Source organism: Pelophylax lessonae (genome assembly GCF_965119305.1).
Source record: "Pelophylax lessonae genome assembly, chromosome: 1".
Taxonomy (NCBI): Eukaryota; Metazoa; Chordata; class Amphibia; order Anura; family Ranidae; genus Pelophylax; species Pelophylax lessonae.
The window spans coordinates 55,693,809-55,714,714 of record NC_138768.1 but is presented as its reverse complement, the minus strand read 5'-3'; the positions used below and the strand labels follow the sequence as shown (position 1 = coordinate 55,714,714).

Genomic DNA, 20,906 nt, shown 5'->3' with positions numbered 1-20,906 from the left:
AATTGCCCGGACCACATTCAAGACATGCAAGGCAATTTCCTTTGGATGTTTCGGTCTGGGGAAGAAAGGAGCACTCTGACTAAGGCTGAGTCCAGAGTCAGACCCAGATAATCAAGCTTTGTAGACGGAACCAGAGCAGACTTCTGAAACTTCAGAGTTCGTATGGTGATTTCCAGGTTTTCCACCAGAGCAGTAGGGGACTCCACTCGCAGGAGGTCGTCCAAGTAGCCCAGTACCACGATCCCCCGTTGGCATAACAAGGCTAGCACCGGGGCTAACACTTTTGTGAAGACCCAAGGAGCAGAGGCGAGACCAAAGGGTAACGCCACAAACAGATAATGCTCCTCTCCCACAGCAAAGAGGAGGAAGAGCTGGTGACCGGCGCATATTGGAATGTGAAAGTAAGCATCCTTGTTGCCAATAGAGGCAAGAAAATCCCCCTGATGCAGGGAGGTCACCACTGTGCAAATGGACTCCATCCTGAACTTCTGCACCCACACAAAGCAGTTCAGCGTCTTGAGGTCCAGTATTGGACACACCTTGCCTTCCTTCCGGGAGACTTTAAACAGGTTTGAGTAAAAACTCTGAAAACATTCCGAAGTCAGAACTGGGAGAATCACCCCTTGAAGCAACAGGTCTTGTACAGCCCCAAACAGACCCTGCAAACGGTCTGTGGACAGGTGCAAAATGAAAGGAAAGAACCTTGCCGGGGGAAAAGAGTGAAACTCAATCTTGTAGCCAGACCGAACAACTTAGTGGACCCACTTGTCTATTACCAGGGAAGTCCACAGGTCCGGAAACCAACAAAGACGTCCCCCCATGTCTAATACAGAGGTGGGCACACCTTCATGCTGAAGGGGCCTTGTCCACAGGTCTGGAGAAGCCCGCTCTCAGCTTGCCAGACCAGGATCATTCAGATCCTCCAGAAGAGGCCTTGAAAGGCTTCGAGCTCTTGTCAGTCAAGCCTGAGGGACAAAAAAAACATCTTATGAGCCGAGAAGGTGGGCCCACGTCTATGACAAGGTTCCTTGCCCTTAGTAGCCTGCAGAAGAAAAGTACTCTTTCCCCCTGTGAGACCTTTAATGATGTCATCCAGGGTAGCCCCAAACAGGCGATCCCTCTGAAAAGGGAGATCAGTCAAGGCCTTTTTAGAAGTCTGATCCACAGACCAGCATTTAAGCCAAGAGACATGCTGAAGGATCACTGCCGAAACAGAGAGCCGAGCCACTAGGGGAACAGCATCCAAAGAGGGATCATAGATGAACTGCAGCCCCTGGATCAGCTTTCCGCCAGCTCAGCAAAGGCAGGGGGGGAGCTGTTCTCCCTCCAGGTCATGGCGTAAAAGCTTAGCTCACTCGGTCAGAGTTTGCGACACCAGGGCAATGGTAAATACCATGCTCAGTGCCGATCCAGCCAGAGTGTACATATTGCGGGCTACAGCCTGCACCTTCCGGTCAGCCGAATCCTTAAAGGCCGGGGACTCTTCAACCAGAATCATGGTTGCCTTGTTCAATCTGGAAACCAGAGGGTTCACCACTGGTGGAAAAGTCCAGTTCTTAATAAAGGACTCATAGGGGTAACGCCTAGCAAATTGCTTAGGGACCCCAAGGGGATGCTTTTGTAATACCCACTATTTAGTGACAATCCTGTCAAAGTAGGCGGCTAAAGGAAACACCTTCGCTGCTCTAGGGGGCTTGTGAGTGCCAAAGGGAACCTGCACCTCCATCGCAGCTGCGCCCTCTATTTTCAAGGTCTCACATACAGATAAAATCAGTGCTTCCACCAGGCGCCTTTCCGTGCGCAGTGTGGAGGAATCATCCTCACTATCTGAGGATTCCGGGGCACGGTCGCAGACCCAGCAGGGTGACCCATGTCCGCGGCGGCCGAATAAAATTCAGGATCTGATGAGACAGATGAGGCAGGGGGGGGGCTTTTTTATTAGTCCATCGCCCAAAAAACCACCTCTATCCAGAACACAAAGGACCCCAGGACCGCCATCAGTGCATCGATGGATGGTTGGAACCCAGAGGGCCCCACAGCCTCAGAGAGGGGGGGGTCAGGTGGGGAGATGTGCTCCAAAAACTCCATGAGTCACCAGGGGGACCCCACAAAGTATAACACACTGCAAAGGGACAACCCCCACCGCTCTGGCAACACCACCCGGTTGCCAGGCACAAGCACTAAGCGATCCTTAGCAGAGGGAGAGAACCCCACCAGACCCACCACCCAGCAGAAACAGGCACCTGCAGCCACCAGGATAATCTGCACTCAACGTGCGGCGATCAAGAAGTGAAAAGATCCAGGAGTCAGCACCAGAGGTTGAGGAGGGGCTCTCACCGCTGGCCACAGGGCTCCACTGTCATGGCCGCCGCCATTTTCAAACCACCGCAAAATGATTGCCGGACTACACGAACATGGCAACTGTGCAAAGAAACACACAGGTACAGTAAAATGGCAGCACCACAAGGCTCCCAGGAAGGATCCCTAGGCCTCAAAGACCCAGGCAGGACAGGGGGCCCGGGGGCCCTGGCAGGAGCTCCCACCAGGTACAACACCCCTCCCCGGACAGCCGAACGTCCGGTCGCCAGTGGCGCCCCCCCCCCCCCCCCGACCCACATCGCCAGCACAGCACCCCAGGAGGTGGACCAGACCACCTACACAGCCCCAGCATAAATAAGTGGAGGGGGTAGGATGGTGGACAGATGAAAAAACCGAGTACCTACAGTAGAGAGAGGGAGTATACCCCCTGGGACTGCCCATAGGCGTAGCCGGATTCATTTGTTGCCTAGTGGCCTACTCCTTTCGGGGGCAGTATAACCCAATGGTTATGAAGATCAGGAGCTGTGTCCATCAATGAACGAAAGAGAAAATTTGATTTATTTCAGTAATGCAGTTTCAAAGTTAAACTTGATAGATTCATTACACACAGTGATGTATTTCAAGCATTTTTTTCTTTTAATTTTGATGAATATGGTTACAGCTAGTGACCACCCCAAAATTCAGGGCATCAGAAAATTAGATCATTACATAAGACCAATAAAAAAAATATATATATATTTTTGATTTACTGTAAAATCTGTTTCTTTGATTTTCATTGACTAACACAGCACTTCGTCTTCTTGATCTTAAGAGTTCTACTGCCCCCTACAGGTGTAGGACACTAGGCAGATAAAAAAGCTTGAGCATGCCTATGGGGCAGTCCCTGGGGGCTTACTCTCACTTCCTGCTATAGGTCTTCAGTTTTGTAACAAGCAGTGTCAGAAGAAACACTCAACTCCATAGAGGGGCGGGTGCTGTGTCCGTCAGAGAAATGGATTTTACGGTAAGTTAAAAATCCCATTTTCTCTTTTGTTCATTGACGGACACAGCACTTTATCTTCTTGACCGTAGGGACATCCCAAAGCAGTGTCCCTAATGAGAGGCAGAAAGGCAAAACAACTTCCCCAAGGCTAAACCCAGCCAACCAGGTTAACTTGGAGCTCAAATGTCAACAACTGGAGCTCACCTGAAAAATACACCCTCAAAGAGGACAAGTCCTCTAAACAGCAGCCTGCAAATCTTTGCGGCCAAAGGAAGCATCCTCAGATGCCAACACATCCACTTTATAAAACTTAGTGAACATGTGTACAGACGACCAAGTGGCCGCCTTGTAAACCTGCATCACTGACGCCTGGTGACGGAAGGCACTGGAGGCACTAAGCGCCCAAGTAGAGTGCGCCTTGACAGGGAAAGGAGGAACCTGACCCTCAATAGAATAAGCCTGAACCATAGTCTGTCTGATCCATCTGGAAATGGTCGCAGCAGAGGTGGGCAGCCCTTGCCAGGTCCATCCGTGAGGACAAATAGTGAGTCTGACTTCCGGAAAAGACTCCGTAGCTGCCAGACACACCCTTATTGCCTGAACCACATCCGAGTAGAAAGCAACTTCCTTAGGATGCCTAAGCTTGGGATACAGGGAGGGGAACACGTTTTCATTTAGATGAAAATCAGAGATGACCTTTGGAAGGAAGGATGGACATGGACGAAGAACCACCTTAACCTTGCGAACCACCAGGAAAGGTGGACAAGACAGCGCCGCCAGACCCGACACCCTGCGTGCAGAAGTAATGGCCACCAAAAAAGACACCTTCTGATACAATGTATGCAGGGATATCTCCTGAATATTTTCAAAGGGAGGCTTCTGGAGGTCCCATGGCGGCAATGGAGATCGCACTTGGGGAACCAAGCGTCTCACACCCTGTAAAAGGTACGCACCAAGTAGTGTGTGGCCAACGGACGTTGAAGGAAAACCGCCAAGGCTGAGACATGGCTCTTGATGGTACCCAAGGCCAGGCACTGCTCAATCCCTTGTTGGAGGAAAGCCAAGATCTGAGTCACCGAAAAGGAACGAGGATGAACTAGGAGGGATTCACACCACACAATGTACGTCTTCCACGTACGGAGGTAAATCTTCCCAGAAGTAGATTTTCTAGCTTTTAACAGCGTAGGAATCACTGAGTCAATCAACCCTCTATCCTTCAGCACCTGGCTTTCAACAGCCAAGCCATCAAAGCCAGCAACTGAAAAGCAGGATGGAAGATTGGCCCTTGGGACAACAGATCTTCCCTGAGAGGAAGTCTCCAATTAACATCCCTGTACCAAGATCAGCGAGGCCAGTCTGGAGCCACTATTATGGCCGGAATCTGTACAGCAGAGGGGGCTGGAAAGAATCATCCTGCCCACCTTAGAATGCCAGCTACTTCCCGAGCCACCAGGACACTTTTATTCTCCCTTGGTGAGTGACAGATGCCACAGCCGTGGCATTGTCTGATTGAATCCGTACAGGACATCCCCTGAAGACGACGTGTCCCATGATCCAGGCAAAGTCTGATCGCTTGGAGCTCTAGTTCATTGATTGGTAGCATGGACTCTTTAAGAGACCAGACTCCCTGAGCACACTCCGTGTCGAGGACACCTCCCCACCCAGATAGGCTGGGATCCGTAGTGACAACTGTCCAGTAGAGGTGAAGAAAGGATTTTCCCTGACAAAGTTTCGAAGACCCTCTCGTTCTCCGGCTCAACAGGAGCAGATAGTTCAGAGACTTAGGATCCTTGTTCCATTTTATCAGAATTTCCTTTTGCAGAGATCTCGTATGGAACTGTGCAAATGGAACAACCTCGAAGGTAGACACCATCAGGCCCAGCACCCGCATGCAAGTCCGAAGCGACAACTGTCTGCTGGATAGCAGAAGCCGAATTGCCTCCCGCAACTTTTGAAGTTTCTCCAGAGGAAGAAAGACTTTGGCTGAGGACGAATCCAGCGTCAGGCCCAGGTAGTCCAGGCTTGTGGACGGAACCAGAGCAGACATCTGGAAAGTTTGCTGTCCAATCAAGCACAGTGATACCATGATCATTAAAACAGGTATTGGTAATTTTGGCAGTGTGGGCAGGTGCAAAAGCCTGCTGGAAAATGAAATCAGCATCTCCATGAAGCTGGTCAGCAGAGGAAAGCATGAAGTGCTCTAGAATTTCCTGGTAGAGGGCTGTGCTGACTTTGGACTTGATAAAACACAGTGGACCAACACCAGCAGATGACATGGCTCCCCAATTTACTAACTGTGGAAACTTCACACTGGACCTCATGCAACTTGGATTCTGTGCCTCTCCACTCTTCCTTCAAACTCTGGGACCTTGATTTCCAAATGAAATGCAAAATGTACTTTCATCCAAAAGGAGGACTGTGGACCACTGAGCAACAGTCCAGTCCTTTTTCTCCTTAGCCCATGTAAGATGCTTCTGATGTTGTCTCTGGTTCAGGAGTGGCTTGACACGAGCAATGCGACAGTTGTAGCCCATGTCCTGGATACTTCTGTGTGTGGTGGCTCTTGAAGCACTGACACCAGCTGTAGTCCACTTGTCAATCTCCCCCAAATTCTTGAATGGCCTTCGCTTCAAAATCCTCTCAAGGCTGCAGTTATCACTGTTTGCTTCTGTACCTTTTTCTACCACACTTTTTCCTTCTACTCAACTTTCCATTATTTATGCTTGGATACAGCACCTCTGAATAGCCAGCTTCCTTAGCAATGACCTTTTGTGACCTGCCCTCCTTGTGGATGGTGTCATTGACTGTCTTCTGGACAACTGTCAAGTCAGCAGTCTTCCCCATGATTGTGTAACCTACTGAACCAGACTGATAGACCATTTAAAGGCTCAGGAAACCTTTACAGATGTTTTGAGATAATTAGCCGCTTAAGAGTGTGACACCATGAGTCTACAATATTAAAATTTTTCATAATATTCAAATTTCCTGAGATACTGACTTTTGGGTTTTCACTAGCTGCAAGTCATTCATCAAAATTAAGACAGAAATGCTTGAAATACATCACTATGTGTAATGAATCTGTATAAAATATGTCTCACTTTAATTGAATTACTGAAAAACTTTGATATTCAAATTTTTTTTTTTAGATGCCCTTGTACATGGGAAAACAGTGGCTATAGCTGCTAGCAATAATCACTGTGTTTGGCAGGGATGACTCTCCCCCCCTGGAAAAAGCACAATAAGCTCAGCGGGAGGCATTGCTCATCAACACTGGCTGTGTTGGTGGGAGAATCGAGCGATTTTCTTTCCTGCAACCTGTGGTTGCACCAAAAGAAAGTCGCCCCATCTATAGCTGGCTTTAAAGTGGTTGCAAGCCTCAGACATGAAATATGAATAAAACAAAACCCTCTACAGTGTGTACTTGTCTCAATCATGTCTGCTGATTTTTTCCTCTGCTATCAGCATATATCACTTCTGACAAGTTTTCCTGACACCAAAAAGAAAGGCGACAGGGAAAGGTTCTCCAGCTTGACAGCCTCAACTCTATGCCTGTGTGAAGCGGGTGTCCCTTCCCTTCAATCTGCTCTCCTCACTGTTGAACTTCAGCTCTCAGCTTTTTAGAGCCCAGAGATCCCATGTACCAGTGGCGGCTGGTGCTTAATTTACTTGGGGGGGCAGCCCACAGCCCCCCCAGCCAGCCACATAACCCCCCCTATCAGGCCCCCCGCCAGCCCCTGCACTTACCCATGCAGGTGCTGTCTTCTCAGAGTCCTGGTAGTCAATTCTCCTCCCGGCCAATCAAGAATTAGGACTTGCGGCCAATGGGGTCTTAGGAATCCCGGCCAATCAGGACTCAGGGCCCGCTTCCCGATTGGCCGTGAGGAGAAATAGGGAGACATTAGCGATTATTAATTTGCTAAGGTCCCACAACTGGGTGGGCTTTGTGCGCAGTGCTCTGCGCCCGGGCCCACCCTTTTTGAAGCCTCCGGCTCTAATCATGTGCTTAAAAAAATAAATAATAAAGAACCATTGGAATCCATGCATCCGGCACCCTGCATGTAGATTAGGGGCCGGGTGCATGGATTAGAGAGGTGGCGCCCCTGTGCCCTGTATGGAAAGGCCGCCACTGCTGTGTACATTCACCACTTTGAACGGCTGTAGAGAAGAGAAGACTGCAGATAAACAGATACAATTTATGGAGGATTGGTTTATTCTCGGTGTCACTTCACTGGGTATATGGAAGGGTTTACAACCACTTTAAGCTTCAATAGGTCACTCCTCTAGCACAACGACTTGAATTCATTAATCAGAGCCCTCACTGGAATACATATACTCCCTCGGTAAGAAGAGAACAAGTCACTCATAATAAACAAATGGCTGTTTATTGAGAATTAGTAATTTGTTAGAACACAAGTCACTTTCTACTATACAAGTCAACAAATAAAGACACTACAACTGCTGCAGTATATAAAACGCGTAATGCAATCAGGTATGTTGTGGTACTAATATCTAGATAAAAAGCATACATATCATCTGATGAATATTTCATACCATTGTGACTAATTTATATAATATACAAGGTCTTCAGTACTTGATAGAACCGCCATGGCATGCGGTAATCATCTCCTGCCCGATACGAGGGTGGCCCCATGTACACACTTAGTACAGGTTAAGACCAGATCAGAAACTTAGGGAAAAAAAATATTTGGTATATACAATGGGAAATAATACAGTCTGCAAAAGGATACATTTGTATAAAGAGAAAACATGAGTTACATGATCTAACACCTTTATTTGTTCAGTCCAAAAGAAAATAAAACATTCTTAAAGAAGGGGCTCCCCCTTTTTTCATCCCATCTTAGCTGTAAGCTTTAGTAAGGGACTAAGAATGGGAGGAGTTCTGAAACTCCTGAAAATATTTAAAGCTAAAAATTATTGCACAGCATGTTGGAAATATTATTCTACAGAATTGATCGGTTTTATATGCTTCAAAGAAAGCAGAGATGGTGGAAACGCAATCACCCCCCCCCCCCACTTTTCTTTTTAAACAATAAATTAAATTTTTTTAAAATGAAATCATAAAATGCATTATATAAAATTATCATTTTGTGTCAATGGTATTTCAAATGTGAGGGAAGGGAAAGCGCCACAAAAAGGTGCGTCTTTAAAATAAATTATAAAATGTGATCAGACCCCAGGCCAGTTTGCAAGTCGTTCAGTTATCAAAAATGTTCACTTACTGAAAGAATTCAAATGACATTATTCATAAGACCTGACCCCATTTTTAAGGCAGGCCATAGATTATGCAATTGTCTTTCCTTCCTCCACAGGTGGAATAAAATTACTTAATTCCCCCATCAACGCAGTCAGTGTTGATGGGGGAATTCCTTCCTCAGTGCTATTGTGTTCTGCCGGCGGGTAGTTTTCCCTGCTGGCAGAACACAAGGATTAGTGTTGCCGGTGGCAATAACTGTTCAGAAAAAAAACAGACAGGCTGGTTGCACACAAGTCTTTTGATACAACCAGGATTATGTGGATCAAAATTCAGTCAGGTCCCTGTTATTCAACCACAACTGAGTCATAAGTGTGCGGCCTGGCCTTGTGTTTGTGAGAATGGGGCCCCCTAACAGTTGTGTTCTCACTAATATTGTTCAAACCCAACAAATGAACGCAGTATTGATTTCAGAGGGGTTGTGAAAGGAGGACATCACAATTTAAAGTCGTAATCCCATTTAACAATGTTGAGGAAATTCCAGGTGTAAATTCATTTGTTTTTTTCTATAGCATTACATTAGCTTTTGCTAAAGAGCGCATTGAATTGAATCTTCTGGAAATTTAAAATTAAAAGAAAAGTTCACTTTTGGTAACGTTACACCCGTAGTTAGGGTGGAACATGTTACCAAAGAGCACCTGCCTGCGCCCCTCCAATCCCCCCGCTGTGACAGTGAGTGCAGGATCTTCCCCCCACACCTGCTGTCACAATCTAAAAAGAGCTCAGCCATGCAGGGCTCTACCCACATGGCCACGCCATTCATTCATAGCGATCTGTCAATGAATGAACTATAGCTACCATCGCAGCAGACAGCTTGTAGTTCTTCATGAACTGTGAGGGCACTGGTGGGCGCTCTCATAGTTGATTGATCTTCATGCTGTCCAGTAACTTTCTCCCTGTATAGGAGGTATGGACAGACCGCTATACTGAGATTCTGCAGGAGCCTGACATTGCACCCATGATCTTCTGATCATGAGCGCAATGCTCTGCAGGCTCCAAAAAAAAAAAAAGAATCCACTTTTTTTACCTGAAAAATGTGCATTTATTATTTTTTAAAGGTGAACTCAGCCTTTTACATGATCGTAGACCAGCTACAATCAGTAAGTCCATATCACTGCTTTATAAAGGGGATCTCTCTCCTTAAAAAGGATAAATTCACCTTTTGTAACATGTTACACCCAAATTCAGGGTGTAACATGCTACAAATCCACCGGCTCCCTGTTGTGACAGGGGGTGGGGGATCTTCTCCCCCCCCCCCCCCCCCCCGCGTGTGTGGGGTTACGCCCGCCTGTAGTTCTCAACGAACTACCATGATCTGGTGGAGCGCTGGGGTAGTTCATTGACGCTTCCTGTTAGTATATAACTGCTTGGCTGTACAATGTATGGCCAAACTGCTTACACACAGTCTACAAGAGCCCTGCATTGTACCCATGATCTGCTGATTGTGGGTGCAATGCTTTCCAGGCTCCCAACAAAAAAATAATAAATGCACTTTTTTTTTTAACCTGCAAAAAGATGAGTATTTTTTTTAAAGGTGAATTTATCCTTTGAGAGATTCAATACCACTATCCATAGGACACCCCAGTGTTCACTCCACAAGACCAGTCATAAAATGCAGAGCATGGTGTGGGTTTCAATGTCCCAAAGAAAGAAAAGCAGCGAATACATTTTAAAATGATTGTAGAGCAGCTTAGTTGCCCTCCGACTCCCCTCTCTACAGATAGAGGTGTCCTTTTACAACCCCTCTCTACTTTCCATGACTCTACTATAATGCATCAGAGCCAAGCTTCAATGAGGAGTGTGAATCCTCTGTTGTCCATGCCTGGCTCCAATATGCTATGTATCCATTATCCCACTATAGTAAGGGTTAGCTATCAAGTGTTCTACCACAGACTGCCCCCACTTTACACAGTCTTTTCCACTATAGCCCAACATGTCCCAAGTCCTGCGATGAGTCGCATCATGCAAAGATTAAAGTATATGGAATTACAGTTTAATCTTTCTTTGCGTTTGGCAGGCCTTTGTGTTTCCACCATAAACATTGCATGAATCCGCTATAGCTGTCCCCACTCTAAGGCTGCATTCACACTTGAGCGTAGCGTTTCTCACGATTTTTACCGCGATTTTCAGGCGGTTTTTTTCAGGCATTTTTGGAGGCAGGCATTGACCATCTATCAAAAACGCTGGTAATCAGCCCAAAAAGAAGCTCATGTACTTTTTTCAGCTACAGGTGTTTTGCTTCAGGCGTTAAAACGCTCAGATGTGAACAGGGGCCATTTAAATGAATGGGGTTTTACTTGTTGGGCGTTTTGGAACTTTTTTTTTTTAGCGTTTTTGGAGCTGAAAAACGCTCAAAAACGCCCAGGTGTGAATGGAGCCTAATGGTTTCCCTTATTTTCATCACCATCTATTATGGGTTTCCCTATTCAATTTATTTTATTTCTTTTTTTATTAAAGTGGACCTTCACCCTCTTCCACAACTTTATATTCAAGGCATGCCTCAAAGGATGAATGTGACCGTTATTAGTGTGCCGATTGTCAGCTCCCAACCAAGCCCTCAAATGGCTGGTGTCATAGCTGGACATTTGGGCAGCACCATGGCAACCACAGATCTAAATAGCAGCCAAAATGGCGCCACCTTCAGCTATAAAAGGATAGGAGGGTTTAGTTCCATTTTAACTGAGAATCACCTGATCATATTGCTCTAAGCTGAAAAGAGCCGAGCATATCATAGAGGAAGTCAATAAGAATTGCTCTGACTAGGGCATTAAAATACAGGTGTTAAAAATTCTTGAGAAAGACTGCATTTCAAGAAACTCATCAGGCTGGGAATATGTGAGCTGCCATTGCGGCCATCTTTAAAAAAGGTACAAACTCCAAGGCAGAGGCGCCAATTTTCACTTCAAAGTAAAAAAAAAAAAAAAAAAAAAAAAAAAAAACTGCATTGCGATATGGCGATACGATACGATTTATGTAGGTTTACAAAGAAACTGGGAAAGCCGATGACTACAAATATGACCCAGGAAATGAGGGGGTTCTATTGACTGAAATACAATCTAATGTTTTCCAAAATCCAAATAAAGTTTAGTGTCAGGGTAAGCAAACCTCTACCCACTGACATTGTTTAACCCCTTCGCTGCCTGACCGGGGAGGGGTTACACATCCACCTGTAAAAAGGACAGGAGTCCAGGTCTCTGGCAGCACCAGATTGCTTTCACAGCCCACGATAACATGCGCCCCCCCCCCCCCAATATTCCCTTGTTGCTGACCTGAAAGCAACGTGTTTGACGTCACTTCTGGGTCCCCCCTGTCGGTTTCCCTGGCTAGCATTGCCGGAAAAGAATGTATTGCAAAGCGATCTGCACTGCGTTAGATTCAGTGGAGCAGAGGAAAGTCACCCATGGGATGAGAGAAAAAAAAGTGTAAAAAATGTTTTTTTGAATTGCAAAAAATTTAAGTTATACCCAAGCATATAAAATCACCCACCCAAAAAATTTGAGGCCCCCTTACCCCCACATATACGCACGTATGGACGTATACGGACACGTCAGGGGCGCCTACTCATTTAATCGCCAATTGCGATACACATTACATATCAATGTGCACACCGGAGTGAGCAATATTTCTAGCACCAGATCATCTTCCCCGTAACGCTAACCTAATGACCTAAAGGGGGCTTTTAAAGCGTCGCCTATGGAAAAATCTAGGGTGCGGAAATTAGACATTTCACAGGCACACCCAAATTTAAGGTTTGACATGCTGGATATCTATTTACTGGGTGCAACCTTGGCTTTTATATTTTACCAAAATAATTGGGTAATTTACTGCGTTAGTGTGCCCTAAAATTAACTTTAGTTCACTTTACTGAAAAAGAATATTGGGTTAACATAAAAAAAAATTAGAACTACCACCATTTTATTGTCTAGGGCACAGGTGTCAAACACAAGGCCCGCGGGCCGAATCAGGCCCTCAAGGCCATTTCATGTGGCCCTTGCACCTCTCCTGCAGCTGCAGGAGAGCTCCAGCCCTCTTTGATTTTCAGCAATGCCTACAGCTTCTTCCTAGCAGCAGCACAAGATAAGGGGGTGCACGGTGATGTAAGGGAGGGTGGAGGACTCAATTTCTGATGGTGGGGAGGCTCTTGACGTGTTATGTAAGGGTAGGGGATGCTATGGACATCTAGCCTAACCGGCCCTTTTGAGGGCAATAATAATGCTGATGCGGCCTGCGATTAAATTGAGGTTGACACCCCTGGTCTAGGGTGTCTGCTTTCAGAAAATATATAATGCAATGGGGGGGGGTTAATGCAATCTTCAGGCCTAAAATTATTATTATATTATTTTTTAAATGTGTGCAAAAAATGCAAAAAGTTCTGTCAGTGAAAGGGTAAAAGCATTAAAAAAAAAGTTTAGCCCGGTTTGATTAATCATGTAGTTGGGTCTTCTGCTTCCATAAAAAGATCATGGCCCCATTGACGTGAAGCAGCCAATTAATGGCTTGATTTTTTTTTATGCAAAACAATAAATAAATCAATGGGGAGGACAGACACCATGATTTCTACCACCAGCATATTTCACAGTAAAGCATTTGTTTCAGTCAGATTCTGTATAAGTCTATCTGCACCTCTTGTCCTCAGATTGTGTGTGGTCCTGCCGTGCGGGGTACCCATCTTATTGTAACTCACAACTGCAAAATTAAACTGCTGCTGTCTGCAGCTATTAAACACTTAATTCACACACCACTATATAATCAAATCATTGATTTTCCTGCAGGCCGAGTGTCCAGAGATCTAAAGATGCAGAGTAGCACTTTGACATAAGGAGTCACTCCAATTACAGATATTTACTGTAGAGCATTTAACATGCAGTCTAGTATTGGAGACCCTAAAACAAAAACGAAATTCTGTGCCCGGCTTATCCACTGTGCAGATGAAGATATATTCTACCATGGGAGCAGAATTTCTATTACCTAGTGCAGACCTATGCACATGCTAAGGTGTGGTTATAGACAGGTCATAGGGTTTTTCAACTCCACATGTGCCTGACTTACAGACATTAGTAACCCAATAACTCTCCCCCACCCCCTACAAAAGGATAGTTACCCAGAATCAGCCAAGGTGGCTGTGGCCAGTTTTGATTTGAAATGTTCCTTAACAGTTCTCTAACAAAAACGCCTCTTCACAACACATTCTAGACCGAAGAGTTAAAAAATAAAAATGGATATTACATTATAATGTCAGGTCGAATTAAGTAGGAGAAAAATTTGTTAGACAAAATGTAAATGCAATCTCAGGACCCCAAGTAAAAAGGATGAATCTACCCTGACCTGGAGTAAGCAGGAGAAGTTATGTGCATATAGTTTTATATATATATCTATTTATATATATATATTATCATGATTACAAACATGATTGAGCTTTTCAGTCCTCCATCCTGACAATGTAACGGATACATTTGTGATGGTGCCTTGCTGGGAGTTCATCAATCCAGAGGTTGGGGGTCTGCGATGGGCATGGTGTGAAGGACTTCGTCCAGCAGTTGAAGAGCACGGTGTAAGTGAATCTCAATCCAGCATGGGGTCTCCTTTATACTCTGCCTGGGGTAATCGGGACCCCAGCCCTTCACAAAGCTCATCCGCAGAATACACAGCCTACGGAGGTCATCAACGCCAATTCCTGCTGCAGCAGATAGACCTGGAAATGGAGAAAACAGGCTCATCAGCCATCTGTGCACACAAGTGTATTAACTATTCCAATGACTTGCAGCTTACCAATTCTTCGGTGTGATCGCTGCATTAGTTTACTTTTTAAAGCATTCTTTCCCTTTTTTCACCTGGTGATCTGGTGATCTGGACAGCAAGTATGTTGCTTTTCAAAAGAACAAGCTATCTTGCAGATGTAGCAGTTAGAGGGATGGGAAAAACGGAATTTTTGTAAAATCTTACCTGTAAAATTCCTTTCTCTGAGTCCTTCGACAGTCGCCGCCATCTTCATATTCGTCACAATGGGGTATTAGACCATTATGTTAATATTAAAGCTTTTAACATATCCCACCCCCAGGGGGTGGTCCCCTCAGTCAATACCCTCCTACTTCCTGTATCCATACCTCAGTTTCAGTGGAATAGCAGTAGAGTATACAACCAAACCCCAAAGAGGGGCGGGGGCGGCGACTGTCGGAGGACTCAGAGAAAGGAATTTTACAGGTAAGATTTTACAAAAATTCCGTTTTCTCTTACGTCCTCCGACAGTCGCCGCCATCTTCATATTCGTCACAATGGGGACGTCCCAAAGCAGTGCAAACATGGAGGGGTGGGAAACGCAGCTGCGCCTAAGGCAACGCAGTCTCCACATCAAAGAAAGGAACCTTACCAAAGGAAGGAAACCAGCTGGGCAACATGAGAAAAAACTTGCTCAACAGGAGCAATAACCCAGGAAAAAACAAATAACCCTAGGGACAAAAACATATCCCAAACAGCCAAGGAGCCCAAAACAAGGGGCTCTAAGGAACCGCCGCACTAAGAACCTTGCGGCCAAAGGAAGCATCTGCCGATGCCTGAACATCCACTCTGTAGAATTTTGTGAAGGTGTGCACGGTCGACCAAGTCGCCGCCTTACACACCCGGGCCACAGAAGCCCCATGACGACAGGCCCAAGACGTACTCAGAGATCTGGTAGAGTGCGCCTTCACAGGCACAGGGGGAACTTTCCCCTTCAAAGCATAGGCCTGTTCAATGGTCTGTCTGATCCATTTGGCGATGGTAGAAGCCGACGCCGCCATGCCCTTCCGAGGACCCTCCGGAAGGACAAACAAGGAATCCGACTTGCGAAAGGATTCAGTCGATTTCAGGTAAACCCTAATCGCCCGAACAACATCCAAGGAGTGCAACTCCACCTCCTTCGGATGTTTAGGCTTCGCGCAGAGCGAAGGCAAGACAATGTCCTCATTGAGGTGAAATTCCGAAACCCTCTTCGGAAGAAAAGAAGGGTTAGGTCGCAAGACCACCTTGTCCAAGTGAATGATCAGATACGGAGACTTGCAGGACAAAGCTGCCTGCTCCGACACTCTGCGAGCCGAAGTGATCGCCACCAAAAAGGCGATCTTCTTGGACAACATAGACAACGAGATCTTCCTGATCTGTTCAAAAGGAGCATGTTGTAACACGGACAGAACAAGATTCAAGTCCCAAGGGGGCAGAGGTTCCCTCCTAGGAGGGACCAGATGTCGCACCCCTTGAACAAAAGTGCTAACCAAGGAGTTAGATGCCACAGGACGTTGAAAAAGAACGGCCAGCGCAGACACCTGACCCTTGATCGTAGCCAGCGCCAAACGCTGGTCAACACCCGTTTGAAGGAAGGACAACACCCTAGACACCGAGTATGTGTGAGGTGAAAACCCCCTGGACTCGCACCAGGCAAAATAGGCCTTCCAAGTACGGTAATAGACCTTCCCCGAGGAAGACTTCCTCGCGTTGATCAAAGTGTGAATGACCTCAGGGGAGAGACCCCTGTTCTTCAGGACCTCGGTTTCAACAGCCAGGCCGTTAAAGCCAGCGACTGTAAAGCAGGATGGAATATCGGCCCTTGAGACAGGAGATCTGCTCGAAGGGGCAGAGGCCACGGGGCGTCGACCGCCAGATTCACGAGGTCTGCGTACCAGGACCGGCGAGGCCAGTCCGGTGCCACAAGAATCACCGCGTTTGGTTCCGAGTTCAACCTGCAAAGGAACCTGGACAGCAATTGAATCGGAGGGAACGCATACATCAGTCGGTACTGATGCCACGGAGCTACCAACGCGTCTGACGCGTCTGCCCGAGGATCGCGCGTCCTTGCCACGAACCGTTTCACCTTGTTGTTCAGACGAGACGCGAACAGGTCCACCTCCGGAAGACCCCACTTCGCGCACAACATCTGGAAGACATCCGGGTGGAGGGACCATTCCCCCTGGTCCAGGGTCTGGCGGCTCAGATAATCCGCCTGCCAGTTCTCCACCCCCGGAATGTGAACCGCCGATATTGCCGGGACGTGTGTCTCGGCCCAAGACAGAATTTCGGCCACTTCGCGAGCCGCTCGGGCACTCCTGGTGCCCCCTTGGTGATTGACATAAGCCACTGCCGTGGCATTGTCCGTCTGCACCCGAACCGGACAGCCCTGCAGCCTGTTCGTGCAAAGTCGAAGGCAGAGATTTATCGCTCGCAATTCCAAAATGTTGATCGGAAGGGAGGATTCCTCCTCCGACCAAGTACCCTGGGCGGACAGAACGCCCAGAACACCACCCCAGCCCGACAGGCTGGCATCCGTGGTGATCACCATCCATGAAAGAGGACGAAAAGACTTGCCCCCCGACACCGACGGGGACTGGAGCCACCACAGAAGATCCCTTCTGGTGCGATGACTCAACGAAATCTGGAGATCCAGAGATTGCGGCCGCCCGTCCCAGCTGGACAGGATCTCCGCTTGGAGACCCCGCGTGTGAAACTGGGCGAAAGGAATCGCCTCGAAAGCCGAGACCATCAATCCCAGACACCGCATGCACGTCCGGAGGGACGAGCACGGAGCGTCCCTGAGGGACCTGACTTCTTCCTGAAGAGTCCCGAGTTGGTCCAGGCGAAGGTCTTCCTTCCAGACGACAGAGTCCAGGATCATTCCCAGCTAGGGAAGACGAATCGACGGACACAGCGGTGAACAGATTGGAATAGAACCCCCGAAATCTGTCCCGATGAGGCACCGGAACCACCACTCCCTGAGCCCGCAGGTCCCGCACCGCTAGGTGCAGATCCCGCAAACGCTCCGGAGACAGTTGAAGATTTGAGGGAAAAAAATCTGCTCTCCGGCCGAGAGAGAAACTCGATCTTGTAGCCAGACCGAACGATTTCCTGAACCCACCTGTCCCGAACACGGACCAGCCAGGGTTGAAGAAAACCGAGCAAGCGTCCCCCCACCCCAGAACTGGGTGAGGGCGCCCCTTCAGGCCGCATTGTTATGGGCAGCGGGTCCGGACTGGCCGGACTTCTGCTTACCTGACCACGGCTTCTTTTGGGAGCCTTGACCCTTAAATGGCTTGCCCTTATAGTGCGACCGAAAGGCACGAAAGGACCCCTGAGAGGGCCGAAAGGAAGCATGCTTCTTACCAGGAGCCGCCTTAGCCTTGTGGGATTGGGGCAAGAACGTGCTCTTACCACCCGTGATCCCCTTTATCAGTGTATCCAAGGAGTCGCCAAAAAGGCGAGATCCATCATAGGGCAGATTGGCTAAGGTCTTACGCGAAGATTGGTCCACAGACCAACACTTCAACCAAACCAGGCGGCGAGACAATACCGCCACACTGTGTACACCTGCAGCCAACGGTACTATATCCAAGTCCGCATCACACAAATACATGACACCCTTATGGATTTGATCCACCATATCCAATGTCGCCGGTGAGGCAGAATCAGCCACCAGGACGCGTCTAAGCACCTGCGTCCAACTCGCGACAGCCTGGGCTGCCATAAGTGAAGCAAATAGAGCTTTTAGCATAGAACCCATAATAGAATAAGTATGACGAGCAAGAGACTCCAGCCTCCTGTCCGTGGCATCCCGGAACACCGGGGCATCCACTGCAGGAATCGCAGTGGACTTCTTCAAAACCGATATCGCGTGATCCACCGGGGGCGGTACACACCAACGCTCATCAGTAGCGGGCGTGAAAGGATAACGCAGCTTGAACCTACTTGGCACAGCAAAAGGCTTGCATAAATTGTGCCATTGTTCCTTAACAGCGCGCTGAAAATCATCAGTGCAGGGAAAGACCTGCGATGTCTTGCGTCTTTTCTGCGTCCCATAAGCTGCCAGGGCAGCAGGAGGACATGGTTCATCCTGTAATCGCAGTGTTTGTTTGATAGAAGCAACCAATTCATCCATGAGTGCAAGCTCTTCAGACGAGCCAGGGGGAGAATTATCAACCTCTTCAACCTCAGCCTCCACCTCGGACCCCACAAGATCCAGGGAGGAACGGGACCCTGATAAGGAGACCCCAGCCATAGCAGCCCCATCACCATCACCCTCTGAATCAGAGGAAATTGAAACTCTGCGCCGTTTAGTGGATTGAGCAGCCACAAGCATTTGCACCTGAGCAGCAAGGTTAGCCACAACTGTAGCCAAACCCCCCCCCCTGGGGGGGAAACAGCAGTCCCCTGGCCTCCCACCAATGTGGTAGGAAATTTCCTTTCCTGAGAATCCATGCCCCAAAGTATGTGGAAGAATAAAGGGTTAACTGCCCCTTTAAAAAGCGCGGCGAGCGCAGCCCACCGCACACACACACCAGCACAAGCAGACCCCCACAGGGAAAAAGTACAACTCAGGCAAGGATACAGGGATAGGGAGGTAAAAACCTGGAGAGACCGCCGCTGCTGCTGCCTCGATCGGTGCGCCCAGGGAAAAGGAAGTGATGTCACGCAGGGCACTCTATTAAAGCCTATGGAAGGCTACAAGAAAATGGCCGCCTGCAGTGCTACCATGCGGCTGGAGCGAGCGCCGTCAAAATGGCGGCATTTGGCGCCAAAACGCCGCTCTTCCACCACAGCGAAACCGCCAAAAACACATGCAGCAAATAAAAATAATGGCGGACCGCCGCAGCGGTCGCCGCAATGTGCATAACACGATACAATCATGCCCCTCAGCACACAGCCTGTCACACAGTAAGACACAGCACATAAAACTGACACAGAACAGTGCAGCATAGCCCCCCTCCTTGCAGCCCACAGAATGCAGCCAGCAGACAGGGAGTCCAACAGTGTGACCAGAGGCAGGGTTACACAGTCCCAGACTGACACCCCCCAAACAGACAGGTCCCCACACAGATACACTTACCTCCTAAATGGCGTGGGGAACTCGCACAGGCGAACAAGCCACTGCACATGTGACAGGGAGAGTCGCATCCAGGACGCAGAAGAACTGGGGTTGAGAAACCGCACAGCGTCCAGTGAGGTAGCCACCTCACCATAGCATCCCTGCACCGAACAGGGATGGGTCGTTCAGAATGCCAGGAGAAGTACCTGACTGAACGCTCGATGGCAGGCTGGGAAGCCACTGACCCACAACCTGCGACCAGGGGGGTCAGCCCGAGACCCAGCCCGCATGATCCTCTTCATCAGAAGACCTAACTAATGCTGACAAAAGTAACAGCTAAGTAAAGAAAGAGAAAAAAACTCAAATAAAATCAAAAAAGAAGAGAAAGGCTGAGACAAAATGCCCCAGCATGGAGACATCCAGCTACTCCTGACAAGCTAGACATTGAAACTGAGGTATGGATACAGGAAGTAGGAGGGTATTGACTGAGGGGACCACCCCCTGGGGGTGGGATATGTTAAAAGCTTTAATATTAACATATTCTGTTGCCTAGCTACTCCTACGGAGCAAAGTCTAATACCCCATTGTGACGAATATGAAGATGGCGGCGACTGTCGGAGGACGTAAGAGAAAACTATTTATCACTGACAGGGTTTATAATGCTTGTCATGGTCAGCCTTTATTTTTTATTAATGTAAAACCTTTATCCCAAAAAAAAAATATTTGCTGTAGCTGCTTAAAGAGTGTTCGGCTTCAATTTGTTAATGCATTTAAATCTGCTAGAACATCTAACAACCCCCCCGACTGACAATTCTGCTGTCCTTTGTGCCCCCTGTGCGCCTTCATCCAAAGTGGGGACACTTTAATGACTGGTACACACATCTGAATATTGGCTGGTTCAACATAGACTGGTCAACATTTGGCCAGCAGCCTTCTTTATGGCTTCTGTCAAAGATTTATGCTGGAAAATCAGTGGCCAATCGACTTCCAATCAGCGCTTGCAGTCAATGACGGAGCGCTGACCTGTATGTTCTAGCAGGGGGCAGTCCAACTGTCAGAACACAATAGTTCAGCGGGGAGAGCCCAGCACTAACATTGGATGTGTGTACCAGGCCTAATACAAGGTGTGTGTTACAGATAAGATCACCAGGTGAAAGCAGGGGGGGGGGGGAAGCCTAAGAAAAGAAAACGAATGCTGCCACTATATCTAATAATTGATCAGCTTCAATATATTACATTTTGGTTTTGGGTTTTGAGTGGTTGTAAAGGATGAAAGTTTTTTTTTTTACTTTCATGCATTTTATGCATGAAGGTAAAAAACCTGTGTAGCTTGCCCCCCCCCCCCCCCCCAATACTTACCTGAGCCCCATTCTCAACCAGTGATGTGCATGAGCAGGAGCGCTTCACTGGCTGAGACACAGCCATTGGCTCTCGTGGCTGTCAAGTGAGAAAAGAGGTGGAGGGGGGGCAGGGCCGAGCTGGGTGGGGAGTAAGCACGCATGAGTGCC

At 47.8% G+C, this 20,906-nt stretch overlaps 1 protein-coding gene across 1 annotated transcript in view; it reads right to left on the bottom strand.

Annotated features, from left to right (window-relative positions):
- Positions 1-13,567: 13,567 nt before the first annotated feature.
- Positions 13,568-20,906, bottom strand: part of SMAD4 (SMAD family member 4) — a 70,733-nt gene continuing 63,394 nt past the window's right edge. Inside the window, exon 12 of the mRNA XM_082255184.1 lies at positions 13,568-14,265. Coding sequence (XP_082111310.1) covers positions 14,054-14,265 — 212 coding nt within the window. The 3' untranslated portion in view covers positions 13,568-14,053. The remainder of the gene's footprint in view (positions 14,266-20,906) is intronic.